Source organism: Anabas testudineus, chromosome 3 (genome assembly GCF_900324465.2).
Source record: "Anabas testudineus chromosome 3, fAnaTes1.2, whole genome shotgun sequence".
In the NCBI taxonomy this organism is placed as follows: domain Eukaryota; kingdom Metazoa; phylum Chordata; class Actinopteri; order Anabantiformes; family Anabantidae; genus Anabas; species Anabas testudineus.
In genome coordinates this window covers 13,899,965-13,926,968 of record NC_046612.1, presented here as the reverse complement: position 1 = coordinate 13,926,968, position 27,004 = coordinate 13,899,965, and the positions used below count along the sequence as shown (strand labels likewise).

Here is a 27,004-nt window from a genome sequence, read left to right as displayed (position 1 = left end):
CTGGGACTCACAGACATGGGAGACGTGATTTGTTGGAATTTAAAGTGATCAAACAGATCACAGTCTCATGCAGCCGCTGTCATCAACATGTTTATTACCTCTAACTGTAGTGCTGAGCATTTCTATAAGTATACCCCCCCCCCCATTATGCATCACGTTCTTAGAGCCAGTACTGAAAGATGTTTCAACATTCAGTACAGAAAGTGCTTAATCAATAAAGTGAAATTATTCCATTACAAATAAAATACAAAAGCAGGATCAGCAAAAGACATATTTCAAAGTAAAATACTTTTTATGCAGAAAGATTACCTCTGAGACTGACATCACTAATCCGAGCACTGTTCACTGCCCATCACATCCTACTCTGGATTCTCTGGTGTGAGTTCATGAACAGTTAGTGTGCAATAACCGCACACACTGAGTGACTAATATACAAAGAGACCAAGTGCAATAAGTTATCATTAAATCCAGATATGTTAAATTACACGAGACACTGATTATCTCTATGAAAGCTGACACAGTGTGTAAGAACAGCAACAGTGACTTTTTAACTACTGTATTACAGCATTTGATATTTATAGTCAGCATTTATACTATAATATTACAGTTTTCAAACTATCACCAGTTCTATTCATTTTGTGTACATTTTTTATCACTGTACATTTTGGTATAATACTTTTATACAACAGTCTGGTGCTGCCCTTGATTGGATATATAACAATGGTTTTAAATAATCTTCTAATTAATTAATCTTAATAAATTCTTACTATATGTATATATTATATATTATATTATTATATACATGATATCATTAAGATGTAAATAAATTAATTTGAACTACAATGCAAAGATTTTAAATTAGGTTGAATAAGAAGAAACTGGTTATTGGACACTGCACAATAAATAAATCATATGTGCAGCAATACTATCATTTAATTAATAGTTAAAATTAATCGTTTTTGCGTTCACAAGTTGCATTCAAGAGACTGTTTTCTTGTTTTTTACCTTTTTATGTAAAGATGACAATAAATAATGGGAGGAAGATATGAAATAATCTGTAACAAGGATCTCATCTGGATCTAAAACAGAACAATAATGTTTGTTGATGTTCCCTTAAAACTCTACCTCACCTCTACTGTTCTTCACATCAGTCACCAGTGAAAACCATTTATATTTGTAGACTTAAATGTTCTGTGAATCACTTCCTTCTAATGTAATAAATTCAGTAAACTGTTCTGGTTTCTTTGGATTATCTAGACTGACTGGGTTGCGGTGTTTTGTGTTAACTGACCCTTTAACAGAATCACTGTGAGTCTGTCAGTCGCTGCTGTTGGGAAATAAAAGCATCCTGGTTATGTGTGCGCTGCTGATAAGGTGTGTGGTGTGAGTCTGGGAAGAGGCGGTGGTGGTGTATGAAGGTTGGTGGGACAGCAGACAGGGTGTCTGGCACCAAACCACCTCCCAAAATAAATGCCGTCCCTGCGTCTCTGTGTCTGTCCAGCGGCAGACCCACGGGCTCCCACAGCTCCAGCAGCAGCAGCAGCAGCAGCAGCGAGGTGTCTGGGGCCAGGCAGCCTGTCACAGGAACAACATGTCATCAGCTTCATTGCTCCCCTACTCCTCTAGACTAGAGACATGGCAAACAGTGTGTTGGCCCACCAAGGCCGGAGTTTACTCTGCACTCACACACAAGCATACATAAACATTCATAGACGCACAAACACTCTTTCTGCCCACTTACAGGGAGACTAGGAGACTAGGAGGCCCCTTATGAAAACATGCAGGGGTGCTGGAGATAATGTCTAGCCAGACCTCTGGACTCATGCCAGGCTGCCCTCTTAATCTGAGGTCCCTAAGAACGCTCAGAAATACTGTCCGAGGTTAGTAACGTTAGCTTGTTCAAATATTTATCAGCTTGGAGCTTATCCTGACTTGAAGGAATACATGAATTTCAACGTTTTGAGAAATAGAAATTCAGAAATTTGCTTTTATGAAGAGAGATACATTCGAGAACACGTTCATCAGATTATTGTGAAATTACAACCAGCAACTGCACAAAGGACCTGTTGGCAATGCAGCACGGCTCTGTCCAATTTGATGTTATTACACAGTTTTTTCGTTACAGATATTAAGATACGAAGTCCTAATTAGTGAGCTGTGTTCATTTAGCTACAGTTATGCAGTTTTCAGTGTATACAGTGTTTGCTAAGCTGAACTAACTGGTTGCTTTACTTTAAACAACCAGCAAGAACACAGATTAAGCTTCTCAAAACGTTAACCCGTTTCTTTTAATATTTTAATATTAAGTAGCTAGCAGCAGATAATTTAAACTCAGCGTAGATAAGCTTGGAACTCAAGTAAACCCACTCAGCTCTGCACTTCATATAGTGGAAATTACAATAAAAGAGACTAATCACCTCATCATAAAAAAATCATTGAAATTTAAAATTTAATTGAAGCCTCACTCAAAAACCTTTGGATGTGAACATCTCTGTGATTCTGTTCAATCAGCCTTGGTCACAAGGATGCTTCAGCAGCACCTCTCATACATAAGCTTTACAGCATAATGTATTTGAAAAGGTGATGCACTCTGTCTTTAAAGTGAAGTGAGCATATTTGCATAAAAACACAAACAGAAATGTGTACCGGCTGACCAGATGGTCCCTACATATACTGTCTGCGTGTTCATTTGTGCCAAATCTTGCTCCAGTGACATCAGCAGATTGAACTTTACACTTTGAAGAAAGCGAAACACGTCAAAGAGTTGCCTGAACTGCTCTTCTTGTCTACAGTTCTCAGTTCAGCACACACCCATCCCTGTCTGCTGGACTTCTGGCTCCAGAGAGGGCGTAATCATGCCTCACTCTGCCCTCTCCCTCACAGTTCAGCTCTAATGCTCCACCATCCCTTTGAAATTGCACTCAGCTACACTGTCAATGAATTTCCATGCGCTTCTGTTTTTTTCAAGGGCCACATATTTATTTTCTTTCTCTCTCTTTGTAGGTCTGACTCTCACGCTCACCACTGGGGCTAGGCGAGCCAGTGGCTCCACTAGTTAGCTCTTTAATCACTCTTCCCCTCCTTTCTGAGAAACAGAGTCACTAATTAATGGAAAACACTTTAAGACAGAAGATAGGGGTTTCCTGGAAATTAACCATTAATCTAGACTTCCATTATATGTCTAATAGCACGAGGTGGGTGGGAATGGATGGGTTTCAAATGCTAAAAAAAAAAGGTGATGGTAGAAACACGAGGAGAAGAAATAAGAGCTGCATGAAAAGAGTGTTATTGAAAGCTTTGGCCAAGTTAACACTGTGGAGGTTGATGGATGCTGCAAAACCCAAAACAGAACCAAACTTTTCAGATTTCAGTGGAATCGCATGACGTCAGGTTGTGTTTATGAGCATTAATGCAGACTCTTTTATTAGATAGGTGTGAAACTAGCACAGAACAGAGGAATTACAGCTCTGGAAAAAATAACCACTGCACCAACCAGCACATCTAATTCTGCTTCATGAGGTACTGATGAGGTAATTACCTGAATCCTGTTTGATTTTTTCTGAAAGGAGTGGTTTACAGTTATCCAACAGCAATCTATCAAATGCTGCTTTATGAATGTTATTCAGTGAAAACATTAACACCACTTTGTTTACAAGTGAATGGATTTCTTTTAATTTCATACTAGAGATGTTTCTTTTAATTATTCAATATTATTCAAATTCTGCAAACACTGTGTCACTTTCATTATTTTGATGTGTCGTCCTTTCCTTTAAATGTATGTTTCAATAATAACATATTTTATTTGGAATTTAGGAGGAATATTGTCAGCAGTTCACAAAAAAGAAAACAAAGCTCAAAGTTCATTTCACTACTAGTTTGATTTGATTTTTTAGCAGTGCATTAGCTCAGGATTTAGGATCTGATGATCTGTTGGTCAAAAACTCATTGACAAAATCATTCACCAAATCATTGTCCTGAGATTCTCATAAAACAGAGTCTGGTTTTAATACAGGCCAAGGTTGTAGGACATGATGTTTGTGTGTTTGTTTACTTTCACAGTATTGTATTTTGTTTAGACTTCCATCTGAGGGAACAGTATCTAAGAAAACAAGGAAGGAAACGGGATGAAAACAAAGGAAGAGGAAGAGAGCCCAGTGTGATGGAGCCTCACTGATCCTGGTTCAGCGTCCTGAGTCATGTGGACAGTGGCGCCACTGCTGCAACTAATGGCTGTGGTCACTCACAGTGGACCTTTTATTTATTTATTTTTTAAAGTACAATCATGCAAACAAAATAATAAATTAAAGGGGAACCAACGAGGCTTTTTGTTGTAACCACAACTTAAAATCCGTCCCTGATCCGGAGGTCAAATGTCCAGAATGTGAAATGTGATGGCTCACTGGGGACACCACATTTATTAGTGTGATTACAGTAGGGAGATGACAGGAAATGAGAATGAGAAGACAGCGAGAGATAGAGAAAGATATACAATAACGATCATCAGGCAGATTCAGATAAGGATGTTGCTGTTCATGTCAACGCCTTAACAACGCTGTCGTGCACCTTCTGAAAGCCAGAAAATACACCTGAAGATGTTATTTAATTTACTGTGGCCAACGTGATGGCTGGTATTGATTTTCTGTATGCGGGGGAATAAAGAGATTATTGCATCACAAAAGTAGGAGGTGAAAGTTTCAGGGTCTGAGAGTGTCAGTATATTATACTAAAAAGTAACAAATGCATTGTATTTAAAATGATAAAAATGAGTGAAAGTGCCAGTATATATAATTTAATTAAAAACCCATCCAGTATCATGACATGTTATTTAATTATTCATGCTGATGCAGTTGGTAAATGAAGTCATATAATTTTGTTTTAAATGTCTTACTTAATTGTGTGAGACTGATGCTTCGAGGTATCCAGTCACCCTGTTTACATCTATTTATTTAGTGACCATGCAGAAGAGCTTCACATTCAGAGGCTACCCCCACAAATGCTCATATTCAGCTTAAATGGAACGTGCTTTTGGTAAAGAGACAACTTAAAAAATATTCAAGGCTGAAAAATAAAATCAAGTTTGAAATATAGCAAAGTGCATGGTTCATTTAAGAAATTTGCTAGAATATAAATACAGTTCAGCATCATCCATGTATATATATATATATATATATATATATATATATGATTATGATGATTAGTTTTTAGTTGGAAACAAGTTATTGAACCCACACTGGCACAGTGAGCAGCTTCTCATTTCTTAAACAACTATGTCTGAAGACACATCCTGCGGTCGAGGAAAAGATGTTAATCAGTTTCAGAAGAGTCAAAATATTGGCATCAAGCAAAGAAAACATCTAAGGAGATTGATGAAACCACTATAACTGGGTTAAGAACTGTCCCCACTGGGAGGATAGTGGGGAACCATCAGCGTCGAGGAGGAAATGTGGTCAAAAAAAAAAAAAGAAATCTTGAATGACTGTGATCGGCAATCAATTAAAAGTTTGGTGAAATCAAATCTTAACAAAAACAACAGTAGAACTCACGGCTATGTTGAATAGTGAAAGTAAGAGCATTTCCACTAGAGAGCATAAAGACTGGACTCTGGATCAGGGGAAGAAGGTAGAAGTTTAAAACCTTCCAGGTGAGGATTTGGCTCCAGTGAGCTAAGGAAGATGAATTCTTTGAGATCTGCAGGTTGCTCCAGTGATTGTTCATGATTTTATTGTTTGAGAAGTTGATATCAGGTGTGTTTTTTATTTGTTTATTTATTTTTTGCTGAATGATGGTAAAAGATGAGTTTTTTTCACATTATTATTATATATTCACACAAAATTCACCTTCTAATAGAAGTGACAAGTGAACAGGTAAGACATTATAGACATTGGGCCTTCATCTGTCTCCAGTTTGAACTTTAGATACTTCTTAAATTAAAACACGTCATCACAAGATGGCTGCCTTGAGCGCTCCAGGATGTTCCAGTCAATGTTCATGATTTTCCCTGTTTCAGAGGAGGTTGCAATCACGAGGTTATCTGTGAGCTCTATGCACACAGACGAGACACAGTTCAATGATGGGAAGAGAAGAGTTTGGAGAAGGGAAGGAACTGCTCATGATCCGGAGTATACCACCTCATCTGTGTATGGCGTGGGCATGCATAGCTGCCAAAGGAAATGGTTCAATGTACAATGTAAAATGTACACTGTACAGTACAATGAATACACACACACACAATCATACACAGACACACACACATGCAAGTGAAATGCAGGAGTAATTCTTGACAGCTTCCTTTTAAGGCTGTGCTGGGAGCTGTGAATGCTGCCAGGCGGCTGTCGTCTAGGATGATACTGGAAATAGTGATGCTTATTTATTGTTAGTATAAGAAAGCATGTGGAACATGCAGATAGAAAAGAAGTCCAGAGTGGTTTAGTCTTGCCTTAAAGATATTTAATGAAAACTAGTGTTGTGTTATGGTTCTGGCCACTCCCTAACTCCAACTCAAACTGCACAGTGTTTGGCTCAGTTTAGTCCAGAGTCAAAACAAGGTCGGAAGAGAGCAGAGATGATGAACTTGAAGAGGACTACACCCACAGCTCTGCCAAACACACTCGGAGAGCTCTGATTCTGTTTACACAGTGGAGGCTGAATGTTCAAGGGAACACACTCTGCATCCCATGTAATTGCTTGTGATTCTCTTTCTTAACTTCAAAGAGAGGGAGTGCTGCAGTTTAAGGGTCAAAAGCTCAACGGTTGCTCAAATGCCCCCCAATTTCCTGTTTTGTCTGACTCTGTGAGTCAAAAGGGATCTAAAATGTGAAGGCCATGTTCTGCTGGTGCCAATGAGACCAAAGGCTCCACTCCTGTGTGCTGGCTCCTTGTTTTATCTCAGGTTGGATGTTTTTTTTTTGCTAACTTGAAAGCATTTATTTTACTCTTTAGGAGGCAATGAGTGTAAACAGTGGGGATTTTTTTTTTAGTTATAGCATAAAAAGCTTCACACAATATCTTAAAAATGGAATGCAGCCTCCCTTATTTCATCCTGTCACGATGAACCCTTTTTACTTCCATGGTAAACAAGAACTTCACTCTCCCACTCTTTTCTTCCCTTTCTATCCTAAATCAACAGCCAAGACAGGGACACTCGCATGAAGTTATTTTAGGATGTATCTCCCTATTCTGTGGTGCAGTTCAGAGTAAAAGCAAAACAATTTTCACTGAGAATTTCCTTAGTAGACAATTGGTTCAAATAATTTAATCTAATTTCTGCACATCCTACAAAAACCACAACAGTCAGAAAAGACAAAGTACATATGTGAGTTTCGAAGGGGGTGGGGTTACAAGTGAGTGAGTGGCCCCAGTGCTAAATTACACTGAAACATGGTCCCTCTCAAAGCCCACATCTGGGATTGGCCCTGACAACTGGATGCCGTGCTGCTCTAATTTTGGTTACTTTGTTTATAACCCTATAATAGAGAAAGCGTAGGACCACAGGGCTGGAATGAAGGAGGACAGTACACAGACAAAGTAAAAGTAGACATTTTGAAAAGTAAATAAAAAAATGAATTCCTGTATGTATTTGATTAGGACAAACTTTGTAGCTTCCTTACTGTTTTGTTTCCTTATCACAGTGATTCACCTTCAAACCTAAGGACTTCAGGTTGTAGCTTGTTGAGCTCGGTGAGCATGGATGGAACAATAATGAGAAATCTGTAATTATACTGGCAGTAAATCTGGGCTTTACCAGCCCACTCGCTCTCTTTGGAGTCTGAGCATGAACATAATCACTGAATACACTTTGTCAGCACTTGGATAGATTGTATAAAGTCACTTAGTCAACTTGATAAACAATATTTTTGCCCGAGGACTAGGCTTAACCTCACCGGATGCAAATAGAAAAGTAAAATGTGCAGCAGCTGTGTAACAAGTTGCTGATATTTTTTCAGTATTTGGGGATTAAACTGTCGTCAGTGCATTGATGTGTCAGCTTCAATATTAAATCTCTAATATCTCTCAAATATGTAAACAGGTTAGGGAGTCACTGAAATAAAAAAGCAGGTGACGATGTCTGACGTGCTGCAGCTAGTAACTTAATGTGATGTTTCACTTGGTCTGACATAACTTGTCTGCATGTCATATTGTCTTTAAAATTACAACTGAAACGGTGCTTCCCAAAGACTTAATCTGCTCCATCATTTTGTAGGTTGGGAACTAAAACCGTTGCTTTTACAGTGTTTTCTTTATATGGACTCGGATACAGTCAACTGAAGGATTACAAGATGTTGATCATCATTTATTTGCACTTTTGATTTGGTAACTGGACAATGCAAGCAATCTGAACATCTTGGGTCTTACAGATGTATGAAAACCCTTTAAGTCAAGTGTTTTGTAGTTTCATACCAATAACATGACATAACAATTTATCTTCTCTGCTCGTCAGGCATTTAGAGTTGGAGCAGTGACAGCAACTCTGGTTCTTTTATTCTATTCAAATTCATAAACCCTTACAGTACGCAGTGGTTGGACCCTGCCAACTTGAAAAACTATTGTTTCTTCAGCTCAAATGCATTTTAAGGCAGTAGGAAAGCAGGCTAGTAGGAAAACTGAAAATGAGTCATAACTGAAATCACAACATAAAAAAGAGAAGAACTTTCTGACAACTGAAGAAAAATAATGTTTTTAAAAATGTCTCATCATAAACTTCACATAGTGGACGAAGATTTTATTGCAAAAATGCGTCTGCAGGGGGCAGTGTGACGTGTGATGATGAGTGTGATATCTGGATAGTCACTATCCAAAGAAGGAACATTTCAGAATTCAGGCAAAAATGAATTATGGAGGGAAGGAGAAATTTTCCTGAATAACTTATTAGTTCTTTACTATCTGTATATTAGATTCAGCATATAAAAATACTGTTTGGTGTGCTCTGCATCATCAGAATCTCTTCATCTGTCTGCGCTCTTGTCTTCTCTGCTTCTTCTCATTCACTTCCTCTGGTGCTGATGGGCTTTCTGCCATAAACCAGGGACCCAAAAAGTTCACCCACAGTAGGTGCAGGGCACGGGCCGGGGCCTGATACACACAGAGAAGATAATATAATGACATGACATGAGTAAAGTGAAAAAGAACAGGAAACCAGTCCGAAAAATAGCAGCAATCTCATAGGATGTATTGAGGAATTGGACAAAGAACTTCTACAGTGGCAAACAAAGGTAAGTACACAATTACCAGCATCTTTTCTACAGATTTGTTGGTTTGGTTTGAGCTACTTTCACAACAATTTGACAATATTTTGACTCTGCGACTCACAAGAAGCATCTGCTAAAGAAGAAGTGATCAAGAATTGTGGATTTATATAAAAATGAACATGGCTACAATGTTATTTCAAAAAGTTTAGATGTTGATTAGTCCGCATTTAGATAAACTGTGGAAGTTTGCCATCATTAAGGGAAAACTGAATCCCAGGGATAATGTCAGGATGGCTCAGCAGCTCAGCATAAGGTGGGTGATGCAGCACCTCAATGATGCTAAACAAATTATATTTACTATAAAATTAAGAGGCCCAGTCAGAACTCAAGACCTCAACCCGTTATTAGAGATGCTGTGGGAAGAATGGTCAAAAATTCCTGCTGGATGTTGTGAAGCTGTAATCCACAGCTACATGAAGGGCTTGCTTGAGGTTACTGCTGCCAAGGGAGGTTTGAATCCAATGGCTCACTTGCTTTTCTACTAGAACTTGAAATTTTTCACAGGTGTGTTCAATAACGATTAAGAGTTAGACTTTAGAATGAATCTTTAGACTGAATGATTTAAATGTTTTGTTGTTGTTGTGATAGTAGTTTAAGCACATTGTTTTTGCCTGTACTAGTGACTTAGCAGAAGATTACAGCACATTGAAATTCAAAGAATTCACAAGAAAGCATTCCCAAACTTTTACTTGCCACGGCACAACAAAAGATCTTACCAGCAGCCAAAGATACCAGAAATAGCTTGAGATTGTGCTGAGCACTTGCACTATGGCTGTGAGAAGGATGACGTCCTTCAGGTGCCTAAAACCGAACACAGACAACAAATTATCATTTCATGTTTAGTTTCAGTGACAGAGCAACACAAGGAATTCAGGAATTGTCAGCTGTTATTAATGTACATGTTTTTGCATTTACTAAGAGCATAATTAACATGCACCCATCATTGCTCACGCAGCATCTTTAGTATTATTTATTATATGCGCAATTTAACTGGCATTGATTTGCTTAGTGTACACTGGATATAACCACGTGCAAGAAAGTACTTTATATCAAAGTAGCTGCATATAATCAAGTTGTTTTCATAGTATATAGAAACAAAAGGTGGAATTTCAATTGCCAATGTATTAAGACCCTATTTATACTGTATATTATTTGATATCTTACTCTGCCATGCCCTGCTCCATGTTCAAGTCTATTCCTCCATCTAGGAGACTTCCATCCTCAGAAAATGCTGGCTTGGCCATGGCAGCCATGGAGCGGTAACTCCCGACATACACTGCTAGTGCAAACGCAAGCAGCAGCTGCAGGAGTCATACAAAGTTTAAGGTGAGGAGGGCAAGAGTGTTACGAGAAGTTACATTAGATTCTGGCTTTAATAAACACACATACCCATGTCCAAAATGTAGATGAACCGTAGAAAACCAAAAGATTCACTGCAGCATATATCGCCTGGGTAAAGGTTAAAAAAGCAGCACACACACAGTAAACGGAGCAGCTATACTTAGACAATTAATTAATAAGTCAGTCAACAAAAAAATACATTTCAACTATTTTGACAATGGATCAGTATTTTCAACCGGTTTGTTTCTTCAGACTAAAACAACAGTATCGAGGTTCTCACATTAGCTCCTAGGATGACTCTTGTGTAGAACTTCAGAGTCACTTCGTTCTCCTCGTAGATCTGCTTCTTTCCCTTTGTGCCAACTTTACCTTTGGGCTGTTGGGAAAACACAGTGAGCAGATTTAGTGATCTCAGACAACAACAAATCAATGCAGAACAGGCTGTAGAACAGGTGTAGAACAAGGTAAGCTTTTCAGATATGCCTCTGGTGCTTGGCAAGATCTTGTGCTTTCTGAAGATTGTAAATGTAACTTGATACCAAACTCTACAATCCTTTCTTGCATAAATAAAAATGAACTGAAGATGTATTTTTAAGCAATTAAGTTTCCAAAAAGTATAAATATCAAGGCAACTACAGCATTTTACTCTAACTTTGTGTTCATGTATATTTATTATGCTGCCATGTTTGCTCATGGTCCATGTTTGTACACTCTTTGCAAACCTGTATTCAGTTAAATGTAGTCATTTGTCTCTGTGCTGTCATGTAAAAACTCATACATTATAATAAAATAAACCTAATCTGATAAGAATTAATGATAAAATAAAATTCAAGGCATTTTAGCTGCATATAGAATAAACCTGGTACTTTTACATATTTGTCATTTACATCCAATTTTGTTCCATTACATTGCATTTGTGTAACAATTCCTGGTAATATAAATAATAAATTAAAGTGACCTGGCTGCAGATAGAAAATTAAATAATTCAATGAGTCAGTGAGCTTCATTGCTAATGTTACTGTCAACAGCAGGTAAATTAAATGAGACTTTTTTTAATGTCTTTACTGGATGAAAGTACATTCGTTGCTGTTAAAGACTTTTTAAGACCAGCATAAATGCATAATTTCAACAAGATGACACAGGAGGCTGCACAATCCTACATTTCAATTGATTTACAACCAGTGTTTCTTGAAGTAGTTAAACCTGCTCGTATGTATCGTGCGCATTCTTCTGGCTCTTTTTGACAGCGAGTTATCTCTATGAAATATTGCTTATGGGAAAACCCGACACTCTAAAGCGTGCAGTGGAATCGCTGTAGCTGAGCCACTTTGCACAACAACAGCATGAGCTAAAGACAGCTGAAGTAAATGGAGTTAAAGTGGATCAGTGAGTTGTTGGTGTATCGGTCTGTCTGTGCTGCAGCTGCATGTGTCTGGTTGTCTCACCGCCATTCGCTCTCTGACTCGGGGCTGTTTATCTCGTCCACTGCGTCTTCTTTAACATCGACCTCCGTCTGACCCGCTGCCGCTTCTCTTCGTTATTATGTTACGGCATCAATAAAGAAACACACAACTCTCCCTGTCGTGTAATTTCTTGTAACACATCAGCATTGGGGTATTCCAGCGGGTCAACATATCCGGCGCATGAAAATGTCGTCATCACTCGTGTGACGGCGACGGTACGTAAAGGTTGGTGACAGGCCACCACCTGCTGGTTATTTAATTTGATTTGATGTATTTACTTATTTATTTCATATATTTTCACGATTAGTAGATGTATATTTACCAGAACATTCAGAATATGCTGTTTATTATTGAACAGTAGTACCCAAACTTATTGTTACAAACCCCTAAATGTTATTCTGCCCTCAGTGTACTCGTTGGGAGCACACACATCCAAGGTCAAAAGAAGTGGATGTTTTATTTTTCCCTGGAATCAATTGTGAAACAGTATTGATCAGCAAATGACAGTGATCACAAACGTGAAAAGGGCATCATACCATATACATATAAAAATATATTAAATGAATTAGTACAGCTACAAAGAAGTGTGAGTCACAAAAGTGTAGTTTAAAAGGTTTAACTAAAATTGCAAAAGGATTTTAATTATAACCTGGAAAAATAATTAATTAAAGCCTATTAACCAACTGAAGCTACTGTAAAACTGTATTTTACACCGAATTTCTCACATGCTGTAGAAAAGATGTATTATATTGAACAGGCTGCGTTCCCTTGCCCTTATTTTTCATACTAGACAGAAATCTGTTTTACTTGTTGTTATATTGAATAACACCAGTGTAGGAAGAGGTTGTCAAGCACAATTAAAAACGAGCATCTACCAAAATGGAGATAATTTCAAAATATTCCAATTAATAACATGTTGTTTTCCTGCACACATTGTAAATAGACTATGCTTCATATTCACAATTGAGAATATTGAAATATATAAATATTGTCATACCCACCAGTACGCACATATGCACACATTTGCTGTGGGTCTTTTTATAATGTGATGTGGAGCCGTGCTGAAAAATCAGTACTAACTGTTTGTACCACACAGTATTGATCATTTAGTAAAGTTAACATACTGAGATATATCTGCCATCAATATGTCGAGCGCCCAGTTCGTCGTCCCTTTTCGAGACGCAATTTTCTGACGCTTCTCGGCCGCCGTAGTCTGGATAGCACATCCAAATAACAACATCTCTGCTCGATTCACTGAAAAGTCATCTGGTCCCGGTCAAGGATCCTCTGCATGCTCCTTAGCTAATGTAATGGTGGTACATTCAGTTAGCCAGCCTCAGTGTTGAGCTGACAGTGTGTGCTACAACATGGAATATCTGCTGCAGGTGAAAATCGGCGCTCTGGTCGGTTTATTGCTCTTAACTCTGTTTTTTGGTTTTATTCCTGCTCGAGTCAAATGGTTCAGACAGACAAACGGCACAGGTTGGTCAAAACGCTCATATAACGTTATTATAAGCAGCTGTTAACCTTAGCATGAGTGTTTATAAAGTAAGCTTTTATCACTGTTATGCTGTTGAATTCGTGTGAAACCTAAGGTAATTTAACAGTGTGGATTGAAGTATGACTGTTTAGTTTGATTGGATCACTTGTTGCTTTATCATTATTATTAATGTACACTTATACCGAACTAATAAAGCAAAGTTACCGAGCAGTTTGCAGCTTTTATTCCTATTATTTGATTTGTTAGTATTTGCGGATTGTTAAGTGAACCTTAAATTGCCAAACTTTTAAATGAGGATTGGTGGAACAGTCGCGCCTACAGCGGTATCTGTCTACTGGGTGTTAAGTAGTTTCACCATCTGTCTGTAGAACCAAATCACGAGTTTTAGCTGTAGATGAACATCCGTTGATTTTATCAACTGTGACAGACAAAGCATTAACGATGTGATAACTGTTAGTGAGTTGACAATGTACAGATACAGAGGGGGTAAGTCACTGATCACAAGCCAAACAACAGTCTGACACAGTTTAGTAATTGTTACAGTTGTCATTAATGTAAATCTACAAAGGGTGATGTGTAAATTCATTACTACAATTTCTAAGCCCCACTCTGAGCCCTGGGCTGGAGTCACCTGACAGGGATAAAGCCTAAAGCTTTATAAATATGAAGTCACAGGCTGGTGTCGATGGTAAACGTTGGCTTTCCCTAAATGGAAGTGAAAGTATCATTTCTCTCTATTACATCCTTGAGTCTATGTGTGTGTGTGTGTGTGTGTGTGTGCGTGTGTGTGTGTGTGCATTACTGCCCCAGTGACTCATTTTGACTTCTCATGATATGTCACATGATCTCTAACTTTGGAAGGAATGATAGTGATTTGAGTGCCTTGTCTGAAATGTACCACTAATGCTTTAGTTTTAGTAATTATATAATAATTATTTTTATTTCACAAATTGGTAATAACATGCTAGAAAATGTAAAATTAATTAACATAGAGCATAACAATTCCTAACACAGGTAGATTTTCTAGATTTTAAGTATTCATGGGAAACAATCTGCCCTTTATAACATTTTTAAATAGCACTTTTATCATTGTGTGCAAGCTCACCTTGACATATTTTATGTTTTTATTTTGCAGAAACCCATCGCATAGTTCAGAGTCTAATTAGCTGCTTTGCCGGTGGTGTTTTCCTGGCAGCATGTCTGCTGGACATTATTCCAGATTATCTGTCAGACATCAACACAGAGCTGGATGCTCGAAAGGTGGAGGTACGTTCACGTTTGCATCATTCTGGCAAATTCACATTCAACAAATATCTGAATTTACTGTAAGATATATATTTTTTTGTGTAAATAAAAAAATGTTTTTCACTTAATCCATTCAATCATTCAGTTCATTCAAATTAGATTTTACAGCATTGATCAGTTTGCTCTTATGTTGATGGGAAGCATTGACTTGTCATAGTTTATAATAAATGCTTTAAAAAGGAAATTTACCTGACTCTTCAGTCAAGAAACAGAAGCAGATCATCCTAAAGCTGAAACTGTATAATGTTTGATGTTTTTACTTGATGATTTAATTAACTGTTATTTTTGTGCCAATGTGTCTGTTGATCAACTGATGCAATGTAGAGACGATATCTGTTAATGCATAATACACATATAGTTTTCTATCTAGAAGTTAGTTAAGGGCAACTGTACTGGTTGTTTACTTATTTTATTACAGAGAACAAAACATTGTTGAGCTGTAAGGAAATAAATGCAGACTAATTGGTGTGTCAGAACTTTGTAGTAACTGTGTCCTTCAGCAATAAAACAACTAACGTAGTTTCCTCCTCGTGTATCTTCTCTTCTCTTCATACTAATCTTGTCTCTATTTACTCATTTCTGAGTTTTCCAGACTGAACCTGCAAAGTGTTTAATCTGCTGCTTCAATTGTTTTGAACAGACCAGCTTCCCCCTTCCAGAGTTTATCATGGCTCTCGGCTTCTTCATCGTCCTCATTCTGGAGAAGATTGTTGTGAACTGCAGAGAGGTGGGAGGAGCTCAAGAGGAGAGAGCACCCCTTATACCTGAAAACAGAAACGGGCACAGCCACGGCCGGGGACCACACCCTGACCTGGAAGGCAGCGGCCACCATGTCCACATGGACTTCCAGGCTCACTCCTCCTTCCGTTCCTTCATGCTCTTCCTCTCTCTGTCACTCCATTCAGTTTTTGAGGGTCTTGCTATCGGCCTACAGAACACTAATTCAAAGGTAAGGACAGCAAGAGTACTTCTTCTGCTTGTACTTCTGGTGAATTTACTAACTTTGTTGTTGTCTACATTTTTTCTGCGAGAGAAATTTTACATTCTCTCAAAACATTTGCAGATGCAAATGCAATGCAAATCTATAAAAAGTACCCGGCTCTATCTCCTCTGGTGGTTTATTACATGTCATGTACTACGGAAACATTTAGTTGTATCACAGTAAATTGTTGTTCATAAACTTGGAGTCATATTTACAGTGTTGTCATGATTCAAGAAAAAAGCTGAGTTTCGATTTGTAGCTTCAGGACGCTGTCATGTGAGTCTGTGTCTCTGGTCACAATACAGCCTGAACAGCTTCATCATATGATTAGGACGTTTGACCTATAAGTAATTCTATGTTTACAAGTAATAACATATACAGTATATAAATAATAACTTTAGACAGTTATAAATGAATGAAATGCAACATACTGTGTAAAATGCAGGGTCCGAAAGTCTGAGAGCACATTAAAAATGTGATTGTTTCAAGTAAGTCTAATGGAAACTTTGAGTTTGAACATTCAAAATAGAGTAGAAATATTTTAGTTTTCAGAAATCAAATTTGTGTCATTCACCATCTTTGCCCTTTCATACAAAAGGTCAGATCTCCTTGAGTTTAATGTGCTCGATCTGACTCGATTAATCTCTTTTCAAATGAGATCGTATTGGTAGAAAATCTAAGATCACACATCAACAAAGAACAGTTCCCTTCAAAACCCTGAATGCAGCATTGTGTGGATAAAACGTAGGACCAGAGTTTAGTGTCTGAAAGGAAAGTTCGGTTTTAGAGGAAGTTAACACAGCTGAAAATTTTGTTTTTGCTGAGCTGCAGAAATTTAATTTTCTTACCCCGCTGTAGTGATTTAGAAGGGTGTGCAGGATGTGGTCTGTACATGCTTGCAAAAGACTGCCATGTTAGACAGAAGTGTAACACAGTTAGAGCTTCTGAACACAAGAGATCAGTAATGTTCAGTTCAACATCAGCCTGTGAGTTCATGTTAATGGCCACAGCTGATGTTGTGTGTTTTCGAACTAGATAGCATAGAAAAATCTCTGATGGTTGGCAAATGTATGTTGTCTTGTTGTATATATTGTCAAATTCCCAAATCCTATTTACCTATGAAAATATGATATAGCTTCATATACACGATGAATACTGAATTTACTGTTGTCGGTGGACGCTGTTTCTTCATTGATGTTGCAAAAAAAGATTCTGTATTATAAGCAGATCAAATCATCTTTGAACCTCTTTGTTTTCTTTAGGTATTAGAGATCTGCATCGCTATACTTGTCCACAAGAGCATCATAGTGTTCAGCCTCTCATTGAAGCTGGTCCAGAGCAGCGTGCCTCCACTATGGGTGGCTGCCTACATCGGAGTGTTTGCCATGATGTCGCCTATAGGCATCGCCATCGGCATCAGTGTGATGGAGGCTCAGCTGGGAGCTGGAGCGCTGATCCAGGTCGTCCTGGAGGGCCTCGCCGCGGGGACGTTTATTTACATTACCTTCCTGGAGATCCTCCCACATGAGCTTAACTCTCCCGGGAAGCAGCTTCTCAAAGTGCTCTTCATCCTGCTGGGCTTCGCCATCATGACAGCTCTGACGTTTTTAGGCTGAGATCCGCCGGGATGGTCTCTCTGGGCACTTGTGCCACCTACTGCACCTCCTACAGATTGGCTGGGTGACTTTTGTACAGAAGACAAACTGTCTTAGACAAGTTGGCTGCTGCACTGTAACATCCAGCTGTGGGAGTTTTTAATGCCAAAGGGAACACATAATGGTATTTTATTGCTTTTAATATACTTGAAAAAGATACAGGGGATGACTCTGGTTGGTTTGTGTATATGTTGTTTTTTTTTTTAAAAAGGATTTTATGTAAAGAAGAACTACGTACTCCAACAACTGACACTAACACAGGATACCACTGAATCAATCTATCATCCTCCCTCATGACCTTGGTATGAAACATGCTTAAGACCTGCAAATAAAACCACCATGTCTGACCTTTGACAACGATGCCACTGGAATCAAAAAGACTTTCACCTTGTAATTAATTGAATCATATGTATTTTCAGATCTTTAATGTTTACATTTCATTTGAAACTAATTCATATAGGAGCTACAAGTGACCCATGATAATGTGGTAAACGCTGACATGTTAGTGCAGTGTAATGCTTTTAGATGTAGTGATCCAGTATTACACACTGGATTATCATGTATTAACATTAGTCCACTAAACTTGTGTAAATGTAACTGACTCTCTGATGCCTTAAGAAACTGTTTGCCAAAATAGACACAGTAAAAGTGTCAAAGATGGGCAAAAAAAAAAAAATTCTTTTTATACTGTTCGCACTTTCAAATAAAGACTTAATGATTATTTCCACAAATAAGACTTGATTTGACAACCCACTATTTAAATAAATATTAACATCATGTTGACCTTTGTCCTTGTTTATTTTTTTCTGTTTTGCCACTTTGCTTGCTCTATGGACATTAGACTCAGACATACAGGGTGTCTGCACGATTGTGTTGTGCTTAGAGGAATCAAACTTAGCAGCACACTGGGGATATAATTCAGTTTTAATCTATAGTAAGGACTGACGGCCAAAATGGTTCACACATGTTAAGTTGTAGTTACAAAGAATTTCCAAGTGAAAAACAGATTTTAAGACATTATGGCACATGTTTAACTTTGTGCTTTCAGTCTGTCTGCACTCACACTCGTATTGAGTCATGTATATAGCTATAGTTCTTTGTGTCTGTTTAGTCACAATTCCTTTTTTAGTCTGTGTGATGATCAGATTGTTTCCTCAGCACAACGAGCAGCAGGAACTTGGCATGTGTGAGTTTGTTTGTCATGTAAAAGGGGCAAATGTTGCCACAAAAAACAAACTTGTCAATTCAAACATGGCAGGTATCACATTTTGTGCAGATGTGGAAATTATCAGCATCTGGCCTGAACTGATAAAACTGTTTGGTTGTCCCAAAAGAGGAAGGACTCTGCTTCCACTGCTTGGTTGTTGATTTGCCAGTTGTCACTGCACCAATCTGTGCGTTGTCCTGTGTAAAATAATTAGTAGGCTACTGAAACCTACAGGTATTATTTGGTGCCTTGTGATCATTCAGATATGACTTGTTGTCTGTTGTTGATCAGCATGTAAAGACAAACGTAGAACTTTTTGCCAATGTTTATTGTGCACAAAAGTTAAAGAATCTGTGTTGCAAATGCTGCACTTAATTGTACTAACTTGTATATGTGTAAAATATTATGTGCAATAACAGGTCAGAAATTACATTAAATTCTGCTAAGTCTATTTAAACTACTAAAGAGCAGTTTTAGATATGTTGTAGATTCTTGCTGTCTACAGGGGTTCGCAGATTTTAGTTTGTCTTCATCTAATTCTAATAAATAAATGACATTGAATTTCTGTATTTACTGTTACTAGATGGTTCCTTCTTTCCAGGTTCTTGGGGATTTGAGTTGCCATTTAAGTACCAGATAACAGGCACCAGTGGGTGGGAGTGTTGAGCCTGAGGTGGATCTCCTACAACAGTGCTTCTCACAATTTTAACACCAAGTACCACCTCAGGAAATTTAGTTGTAGTTGGCCTCACTATTCAGCTACAGCTATACACAGTTTAAAAATTAGACTGTTATAATATATATAAATAATATTTATTATTTTCATCCACTGTAAACCTTTTAAATAAAGACAAGTCGTAAAATTGTAATTAATAATCAGTGTCACATTGAATAATAATAAGTAACACCTTCCTACTACAGTTCATCAGCCAAACTATTTTCCTTTCTGTCTTTGATTTCAAACTTGAGCTAGTCCGAATGTAGTGAATAATTCAAATGGACTCCTATAAGTAGCAAGTAATTTTTTTAATTGCGCAGATCTTTTTCTGTTGCAAACATTAGTGCTCTATCATCCATCATATACTCAGCACTAATGAAATATCATTTCCCCTCTGATAACCTTCAAATTACAGATCACATTAATATTTTCTACATCCGAAACAGTGCAGGAAATTATTGTCTATGCGCTTGTATTCATGCGGGCTCATTTGTTGGCTCACAGGGTCAAATAACCAGCAAGGATGCTTTCACATCAAAGGATTTCAGAGAGAGAAAATGCTTGTATCTGATGCAAGACATGAAGGCCTCTCTAACCCCGTTTGTTTTTGTTGCCAAATCTGCATGAAGGTTATTCATGAGCGTCTACTAATGAGACCTGCTGATAGAGGAACAATAACACAGTACAGTAATTCTGCCAGTTCTGGACGACAGAGGCCTCAGTGTGTGGAGGAGGGAGACCCAGTGAAGCATCAAACCTAGTGTGGGACAGACACTTCCTCTGTTCACCCACAGCTCATTAACCTCTTCTATTAGCTCCTCTCGCTTTGGCTCTCAGACATGATGCAGATGTACTGAATGTCTTAAAGCCACGCAAGGTCTAAGCTAATGAGAGGGACGATAAAGTGTAAATATGTATTTCCCAAAATGGGGCCGATACTGGTAATGTAAATGGAAACAGGTGCATGTGAAAAGCAGTTTGATGCTGTGCAATCATGAATGAGCAATCCATCAGCTCAGTACCAGTGGTACCCGTCAATGAGGATTTGAAGAATGTGCAAAGAGGAAACTGAAAGTGTGACTGTCCCTTCACAGGTGATCATCTCTCTCATGTGACGCGTTCACAGGCAAATCCCACCTTTCATGTCACATGTGCGGGGTCAACACCCAGTCTGAATCACGCTGCGACCAGAGGGATGAGAGAGGGATGTGAGAGGGCAGCAGAGGGAGGAAGAATGTGCTCATTCTTCAGCGCTATGAACCATTATTGAATGTTTTAGAGGTAAATAGACTGAATAATTTATATTCAGTCTATTTATTTATATTAATTTACTGTTTATTATCTTGGCTAATGTCAATATAGAGTACGGTGGCCCAGAGGTGAGAAACAAAACACAGGATGAAACACATGAACAAAATAGTTCAAAGCTTTTACATGATTTTTTTATGTTTTTATAATACATCAATCTAATTATCTACTTGTATTATCTTTTCAGAAATGCTGTTGCATTTAGTTTTTTTGTTGTTTAATTTGCTAATTAATTGTTGTATTTAAAATGAACGCTCTTTACTGACGTGTTTTCAGTTTTGTGTATGTTTTTTGTTTTCTTTTTGATTGGACCTGATCCCTGTTGTTGTGTTTTCCAACATGTCAGATGATTTAAGATGACAGATATTCTCCATCTCAGCTCCCCCTCCACTTCCCAGTTTGCATTATGTAGATTAGCCACTCATTGTAATCCACTGTGTCATGTTAATCCTAGTCTGAGTGACATTTTCAGTAGCTCCTCCCCTCGTGGTCCTCTCTCCTCCTGTTGTCTCCACTGTCACTCTGTCTACTTCTCTCACCCTGTCTGCTACAGGTAAGGCTGCTCAGCTCTGTACTTTCTAAGAATTTCTAGATACATCATCATATTAATGAAATAAAAGTAAAACAAAATTTCTGTGTCTAGGAGGAACTCTTTTTTTTTTTATCAGATGTTTTATGTCACATAATCCCTGTTTGTAAATTGTAAATAGTTTTGTTCATTGAACTGTTATCTGTATTAGCTTTTGTACATATTTGGTTACAAGTCTTATAACTTGGCATTAAATTAAGATATTTTCACTGGAGAGGGGACAGAGGGCATCTGTGTCATGACTCTTGATCAAAGCCCTTTAAATGAGCTAGTATCCACATTAGTATGTAGCTCTAAACTAGGCTGACTAGTCTAAAGCTGCCTTATAATATGTTTTAATTAGTTTTGAAGAATGAGATTAATTGATCAACGGTACTGTTTATTTTCAGTGTGCAATGTCCAGCAAATAGTAGGTCTATATAATAGTATTATATTCAGGTCATAGCTAAATATGAATACAGATCAACTCATTAGTTTCTTTACAATGCAAAAATATTTGTTGTGCCTGTTTCCTAATACAGACAAAGATAAAAATCACATATCTCCTTGTTGAATTTGTACATGAAGCAAGTCTGTTAGGATACCTGACATGACTTCAGAACAGTACTAAGTTAGATGGCTATAGACACAGTGTTTAATTTGTTAAACTAACAGGGATGGTTCAGTTTTATAGCAGTCCACTATCAGCTGCTGTTTTGCTACAGTGCTGGGTCAGCCTGTTATGTAAAAAGATGTCTGCTCCACTGACAAGTAAAGAAACCTCTCTTCATGTGTTCGTATTCTGTTTGTGCCAAATCTTTCTTCACAGTGTCAACAAAGCTGGTGTGAGACGCTGCAACCATGGCTGCTGTAAGTTTAGTTATTGTGAAATCAGACAGCACTTGAGTGCCACTTTGTCTCTTCTTCAGTTTCCCGCAGTTCGTCAGTGTTCAGCTCGCAGCTCAGTGGCTAAACAGCACCGGGTCTCAGAGGTTTGATTGTCAGCACATAATTCTGTCTAATGCCGTTATTGTGCCAGTGGATGCTGGCTCTGGGATGGACCCTTAAGCTGTTTTCAAAAAGTGGCTTTAGAAGTCCTTTCTGTAATCATGTGAAGCAGATTAAGCAGCAGTTCACTGGTGTGCAGTGTTTGGGGTCTGATTTAACTCAGATGGTCTTTACGGGTGTACGTGTGGTGAATCTGTGTGAGCATTTGTTACCAAAACTTAAAGTCATGTAAAATCAGTCTAGATTTTATAATGTGTGACGTGAAAGGTGGAACAACAATAATTTGTCAGTGTACAGAAGAATACACAAAAAAGACACGGTTATTTTTATATAATCTGTTGACACGTTCATTTAATGCAGACTGGATCTTTCCGTATGGTGTCAGAGGAGGAGCAGGCCTTGCGTTCCAAGCTGGAGCATTTGACAGTGAAGGATCATGGGTCGGTGTTTGGGCCATGCCACAAACTGCCGAGCCACACTGTGCAGAAAGTAAGAAATCACAACTCAACTAATCTGTTGAACCTGGTTCAGTCATTGATCATCATGTATTTTTCTACCAGGCTAAGGATGAGCTGAACGAGACGGAAGAGAGGCGGGCGTCAACGCTGAAAGACCTGCGGGCCATGATCAAGGAGAGGGCGGAGGAGCAAGACGATCTTGCCAAACTAGTGCTCAAGCAGTTTGGGGACAAACCGGACTCTCTGCTGCTGCGCTTCCTCAGAGCTCGCAAGTTTGATACTGTCAGAGCCCACGAGCTCATGAAGGGTGAGTGATAGAGACCTGCTACATCATAAAATAGATAGAAATGAGGTCTATTTCAGTTGTGCTGTAGAGAGACAAACTGAGATATTAATGATCAAAAAGGATTTTTGCACATTCTTATGTGTTTGATTCAGTCTCTGCAGACATTTTCTAATAGCTCCACTAAATGAGGCTGAGACCTCCTTTGTGCTTGTCGTTTGCATGAGTCCTGCCCATCACATCACTGAGACACGGAGGAATGTGTTCATTAATTGGGGCCTTTGAGGTGGTTCTGAGTTACCTCCTGACAAAGCCGTGCTTTGTGTTCAAATGGGACAGCAAGTTTCTTTAACCCACACTGTTCTGCTGGGAAACTTCACAGTGCCTGTGCCGATTGTGCCGCATGAAAGTGATGTGATTAAACAGCAGACTGGTTTGATGCTCATATGACAAGACACTGTGTTTATTGTTCCTATGGATGGTTAAAACACACACACACACACTTTTGTTGTATTTTATTTTATTGTTTTCTCAATGATGAATGTAGAGTTAAATATTATACGGAAGGCATTTTCATAATGCCAAATTTATTCCAGATAAGTCATCTCAATGTAAATGTACAATTACCTCTAAATTCAAACAAGAGCTTTGATTTATTGCTCTGATATTTAGTTATGTTGTAATCCTATCACCAAAACTTACAAATGACCCAAAATCTCCTCATTAAAATTTAGATTCAGATATTGTTTTTACACATTTTGCTTTGAATACTTCCTCACAAAAACAGAAGAATAAGAGAAAACACACATTTATGAGTACTTGTTATAGTGTGGTGTAGTGAACCTGTTCTCTAGGGTTGATTGCAACTTGCTGAACACACACACATACACACAAACACACACACACACACACACACACAGATGGACTCTGTTGCACTCTCTCACACACTTACTGTTGATTAATTGGTGCCTCAGTATGAACAGGCATAGAGCAGCACTGTAGATGCACCAGGACAGTAGCATCATTGTGTTTGCTCCGGGCAGTTGTGCTCTGTACACAGTGTTTGTGAACCATAAAGGTTATATGTGTGTTTTCAGCCCTCAGAGAAAAACATTTGGCTCCCTAGTTTGGCTGAAATTGAATTAATTGATTGATTTACTGTAGTTAGCATAAGGTTATAAACATGACCTTATGGCAAACGCTTTTATCAAAAGCAACTTACAAGGTAAAGGCAGGATGAGGGTAAGGAGGTCTTGACTAAAGACCCCTACTGGACGTAGGCCACAGCTGGGATTTGAACCCTAGTCTCCCACATGGAGGGGCAGCAATGTCATCACAAAGTTGATTCCAACAGCACATGTGGATGTGCCATCTTGGAGTAACTGGACTATATAGCAACATGACTGGGCTTCACACTACCAGCAGTGAAAAGGATACTCGCAAAATCAGTCAAGAAGGATAAGAAGCACTCCTTTGTCTGTGACCACCACATGCAACAACCATTCGCTTTCTGGAGGTTGTTTTGCTTTTTCCTTTATTTGCATAATCTCTTATATGTTACATCTTGTAGCACAGCACAATCACACATTTGACTTTGAGTCAAAGCAGAAACAGACAAATCCATTAATTGGTAAAGATAAAAATAGATCAGCAAATATTTTGAGTGAATCCTCATTTGAGTCTGTAGAACATAAAAAAACATACTGTCCCATGGCTGAACCCTGCTGCACTGTAGGTTACGTGCGCTTCAGACAGGAGTACCCGGAGCTGTTTGAGAATCTGACCCCTGAGGCAGTCCGCAGCACCATCGAGGCAGGCTACCCTGTGGTTCTGCCCAGCAGAGACAGGTATGGCCGTGTGGTCCTGCTCTTCAACATCGAGAACTGGGACCTGGAGGAGATCACGTTCGATGAGGTAACGTTCACAGCTGAGTGTTTGACATATGTATACAACAGATTGGTCAAATTTTGTGAACTCAATTTTAACTTTTTGAAGAAGAAAAAACAAACAAACAAACAGTAATTAGGGCATCAACAAAGATTTAGGGCACCCTACAAATTCACTGTGTGGAAGCCCAGAATAGTCCATGAATTTGAATTTTTATGCCATTAAGTAAAAATCACTGAATAATTTATCATGATAAATTAATGTCTGGTTGATTTGAACACACCTGATTTCATCTTTCGAAGTTTGTCTTAATGAAAATAGGATTTTTCCATGACTGTGATATGTTTAGGACAGGTTAAGTCATCAGGCCCCTGAAATAAACAGTGGTCCTCTGAACCTCTGTAACAGTGTATTATTATTTGAAGAAAAGCTCATTTGTTGACGTCTGTGTGTGTATGTCACAGATCTTGAGAGCGTACTGTGTGATCCTGGAAAAGTTACTTGAGAATGAAGAGACCCAGATCAATGGCTTTGTCCTGATTGAGAATTTCAAGGGTTTCACCATGCAGCATGCCTCAGGCATCAAGCCGGCGGAGCTCAAGAAGATGGTGGACATGCTGCAGGACTCTTTCCCTGCCCGTTTCAAAGCAGTGCATGTTACCCACCAGCCTTGGTACTTCACCACCACATACAACGTGGTCAAACCGTTCATGAAGAGCAAGCTGCTGGAGAGGGTCAGAGAGAACACTTCACTCCATCAACATGTCAAACTAAATCTGACATACAGTCTGTGATGCTGTTTTTTTCTCACCTAATTGCTGTTGCGTCTTATTGCAGGTCTTTGTTCACGGTGAGGAGCTGGACAACTACTTCAAAGAGTTCGATTCAGATCTCCTGCCTGCAGATTTTAATGGGAAAGCCGCCGTTGCAGACTACCAGGCCATCGCCACCAAGCTCTTTGGCTCTGAAGACACTGCTCTCTGAACCGTCCTCCTATTTCAAACCCAACACTTTTAGCGTCCTTCATCCTAGTGTTCATCCTAGTTCAGATACAGTATGTGGTTCATTTTGAAGCTAGGTTGACATTTTCCAGTTCCTATGAGCAAACACAAGTTTGTTAGGAGCAGAAGTTTGTAAATGTGCATCATATGGTAATAGAAATGGGAAAGCAAAAAGGACATTTAGATAGATAGTTCTGAAGATGTCATTCAGTTAAAGTACAAGAAAAAGGAGTTTGTGATGTAATGGTTGTAACTCACAACCTCAATGAGGCCAAATTGGGTTTGATTTGCTGTTCTTTGCCTTAAATATGAATTGTGCTTCCTACAGAATGGCGAGGGAAATGACTTATGCCTACAATCCTCTAAGATGAATGACTACAGAGGTGTATCACAGTCAGGAGTCTGAAGTTTAGAAAGGTATGAAGATAAGAAATCTGATAATGGACACACCAGTATGTGACTGTTTTTTTTTGGAGCAGGGACCTCCTGATGCTGTGCCACTGTCTCTGTCTCAACAGCCTTGTTTGAATTGTTCCAGATGCCTGATGTACTACAAACATCCATTATCATTATCTATTCAATAAAATAGATATTTTTTGTGTGTCTGTAGTTTTACAGTAACTCTGATTTGCCTCATGCCACCTACTCTGATGGCTGTTTTACAATACAGTAAGCTTTACTTCATAAAATAAGTAACTATTTTCAGCTAATTCTCTTTCCAGAATTGTTTTCAGGCTCAGTGTCACCTTAGTCTGAACAGGGTTTCATTCTAACAGATTGAAATCCACTGTTTGGAGTTTATCAACTGTATACTACTTTGATGCAGACTGTACTTATTGTTTAAAATCAGAGCTCGTATAGCTTTGCATATTTCAATGCACTACAACAGTGGTGGAGAGTAACTAAATACATCTACTTATTGTGTTCTACTTAGGTACAACGTCAACATACTTATACATCACTTAAGTATTCATTTTTTCTACTATATTTTGGAAACATTTTGGAAACATTGCAGCTACATACATTAGATTTACGTTTGTGGATACAGATTCTAAGTAGAAATAAGTTATATAA

The 27,004-nt window shown here is 38.4% G+C and overlaps 3 protein-coding genes across 3 annotated transcripts; 2 read left to right on the top strand and 1 right to left on the bottom strand.

Moving 5' to 3' along the window:
- Window positions 1-8,277: 8,277 nt before the first annotated feature.
- On the bottom strand, window positions 8,278-12,251 carry tmem208 (transmembrane protein 208). The gene is made up of 6 exons (XM_026377501.1): window positions 12,032-12,251; window positions 10,867-10,962; window positions 10,635-10,694; window positions 10,410-10,546; window positions 9,962-10,046; window positions 8,278-9,069 (listed from the first exon to the last, which is right to left on the bottom strand). The coding sequence occupies exons 1-6, from the start codon at window positions 12,035-12,037 to the stop codon at window positions 8,932-8,934; spliced, it is 522 nt and encodes a 173-aa protein (XP_026233286.1). The 5' UTR covers window positions 12,038-12,251; the 3' UTR covers window positions 8,278-8,931.
- A 1,008-nt stretch (window positions 12,252-13,259) lies between these two features.
- slc39a1 (solute carrier family 39 member 1) lies at window positions 13,260-18,275 on the top strand. Its single transcript, XM_026379162.1, has 4 exons — window positions 13,260-13,531; window positions 14,686-14,816; window positions 15,496-15,804; window positions 17,100-18,275. The coding sequence occupies exons 1-4, from the start codon at window positions 13,417-13,419 to the stop codon at window positions 17,451-17,453; spliced, it is 909 nt and encodes a 302-aa protein (XP_026234947.1). The 5' UTR covers window positions 13,260-13,416; the 3' UTR covers window positions 17,454-18,275.
- A 2,979-nt stretch (window positions 18,276-21,254) lies between these two features.
- On the top strand, window positions 21,255-26,495 carry LOC113174653 (retinaldehyde-binding protein 1-like). Its single transcript, XM_026378735.1, has 7 exons — window positions 21,255-21,278; window positions 22,123-22,163; window positions 22,662-22,790; window positions 22,862-23,066; window positions 24,778-24,956; window positions 25,394-25,663; window positions 25,767-26,495. Exons 2-7 carry the CDS (start codon window positions 22,155-22,157, stop codon window positions 25,911-25,913), a joined length of 939 nt encoding a protein of 312 aa, XP_026234520.1. The 5' UTR covers window positions 21,255-21,278; window positions 22,123-22,154; the 3' UTR covers window positions 25,914-26,495.
- Window positions 26,496-27,004: the final 509 nt, after the last annotated feature.

Coding starts and splice junctions, on each gene's coding strand:
- slc39a1 (XM_026379162.1), top strand. CDS start 13,417: ATGGAATATCTGCTGCAGGTGAAAATCGGCGCTCTGGTCGGTTTATTG. Junction 13,532..14,685: donor CAGACAGACAAACGGCACAG/GTTGGTCAAAAC, acceptor TTTATTTTGCAG/AAACCCATCGCATAGTTCAG. Junction 15,805..17,099: donor TACAGAACACTAATTCAAAG/GTAAGGACAGCA, acceptor TGTTTTCTTTAG/GTATTAGAGATCTGCATCGC.
- tmem208 (XM_026377501.1), bottom strand. Junction 10,547..10,634: donor CATCTACATTTTGGACATGG/GTATGTGTGTTT, acceptor TGACTCCTGCAG/CTGCTGCTTGCGTTTGCACT. Junction 10,047..10,409: donor ATGGAGCAGGGCATGGCAGA/GTAAGATATCAA, acceptor GTTCGGTTTTAG/GCACCTGAAGGACGTCATCC.
- LOC113174653 (XM_026378735.1), top strand. Junction 22,791..22,861: donor CGAGCCACACTGTGCAGAAA/GTAAGAAATCAC, acceptor TTTTTCTACCAG/GCTAAGGATGAGCTGAACGA. Junction 24,957..25,393: donor AGGAGATCACGTTCGATGAG/GTAACGTTCACA, acceptor TGTATGTCACAG/ATCTTGAGAGCGTACTGTGT.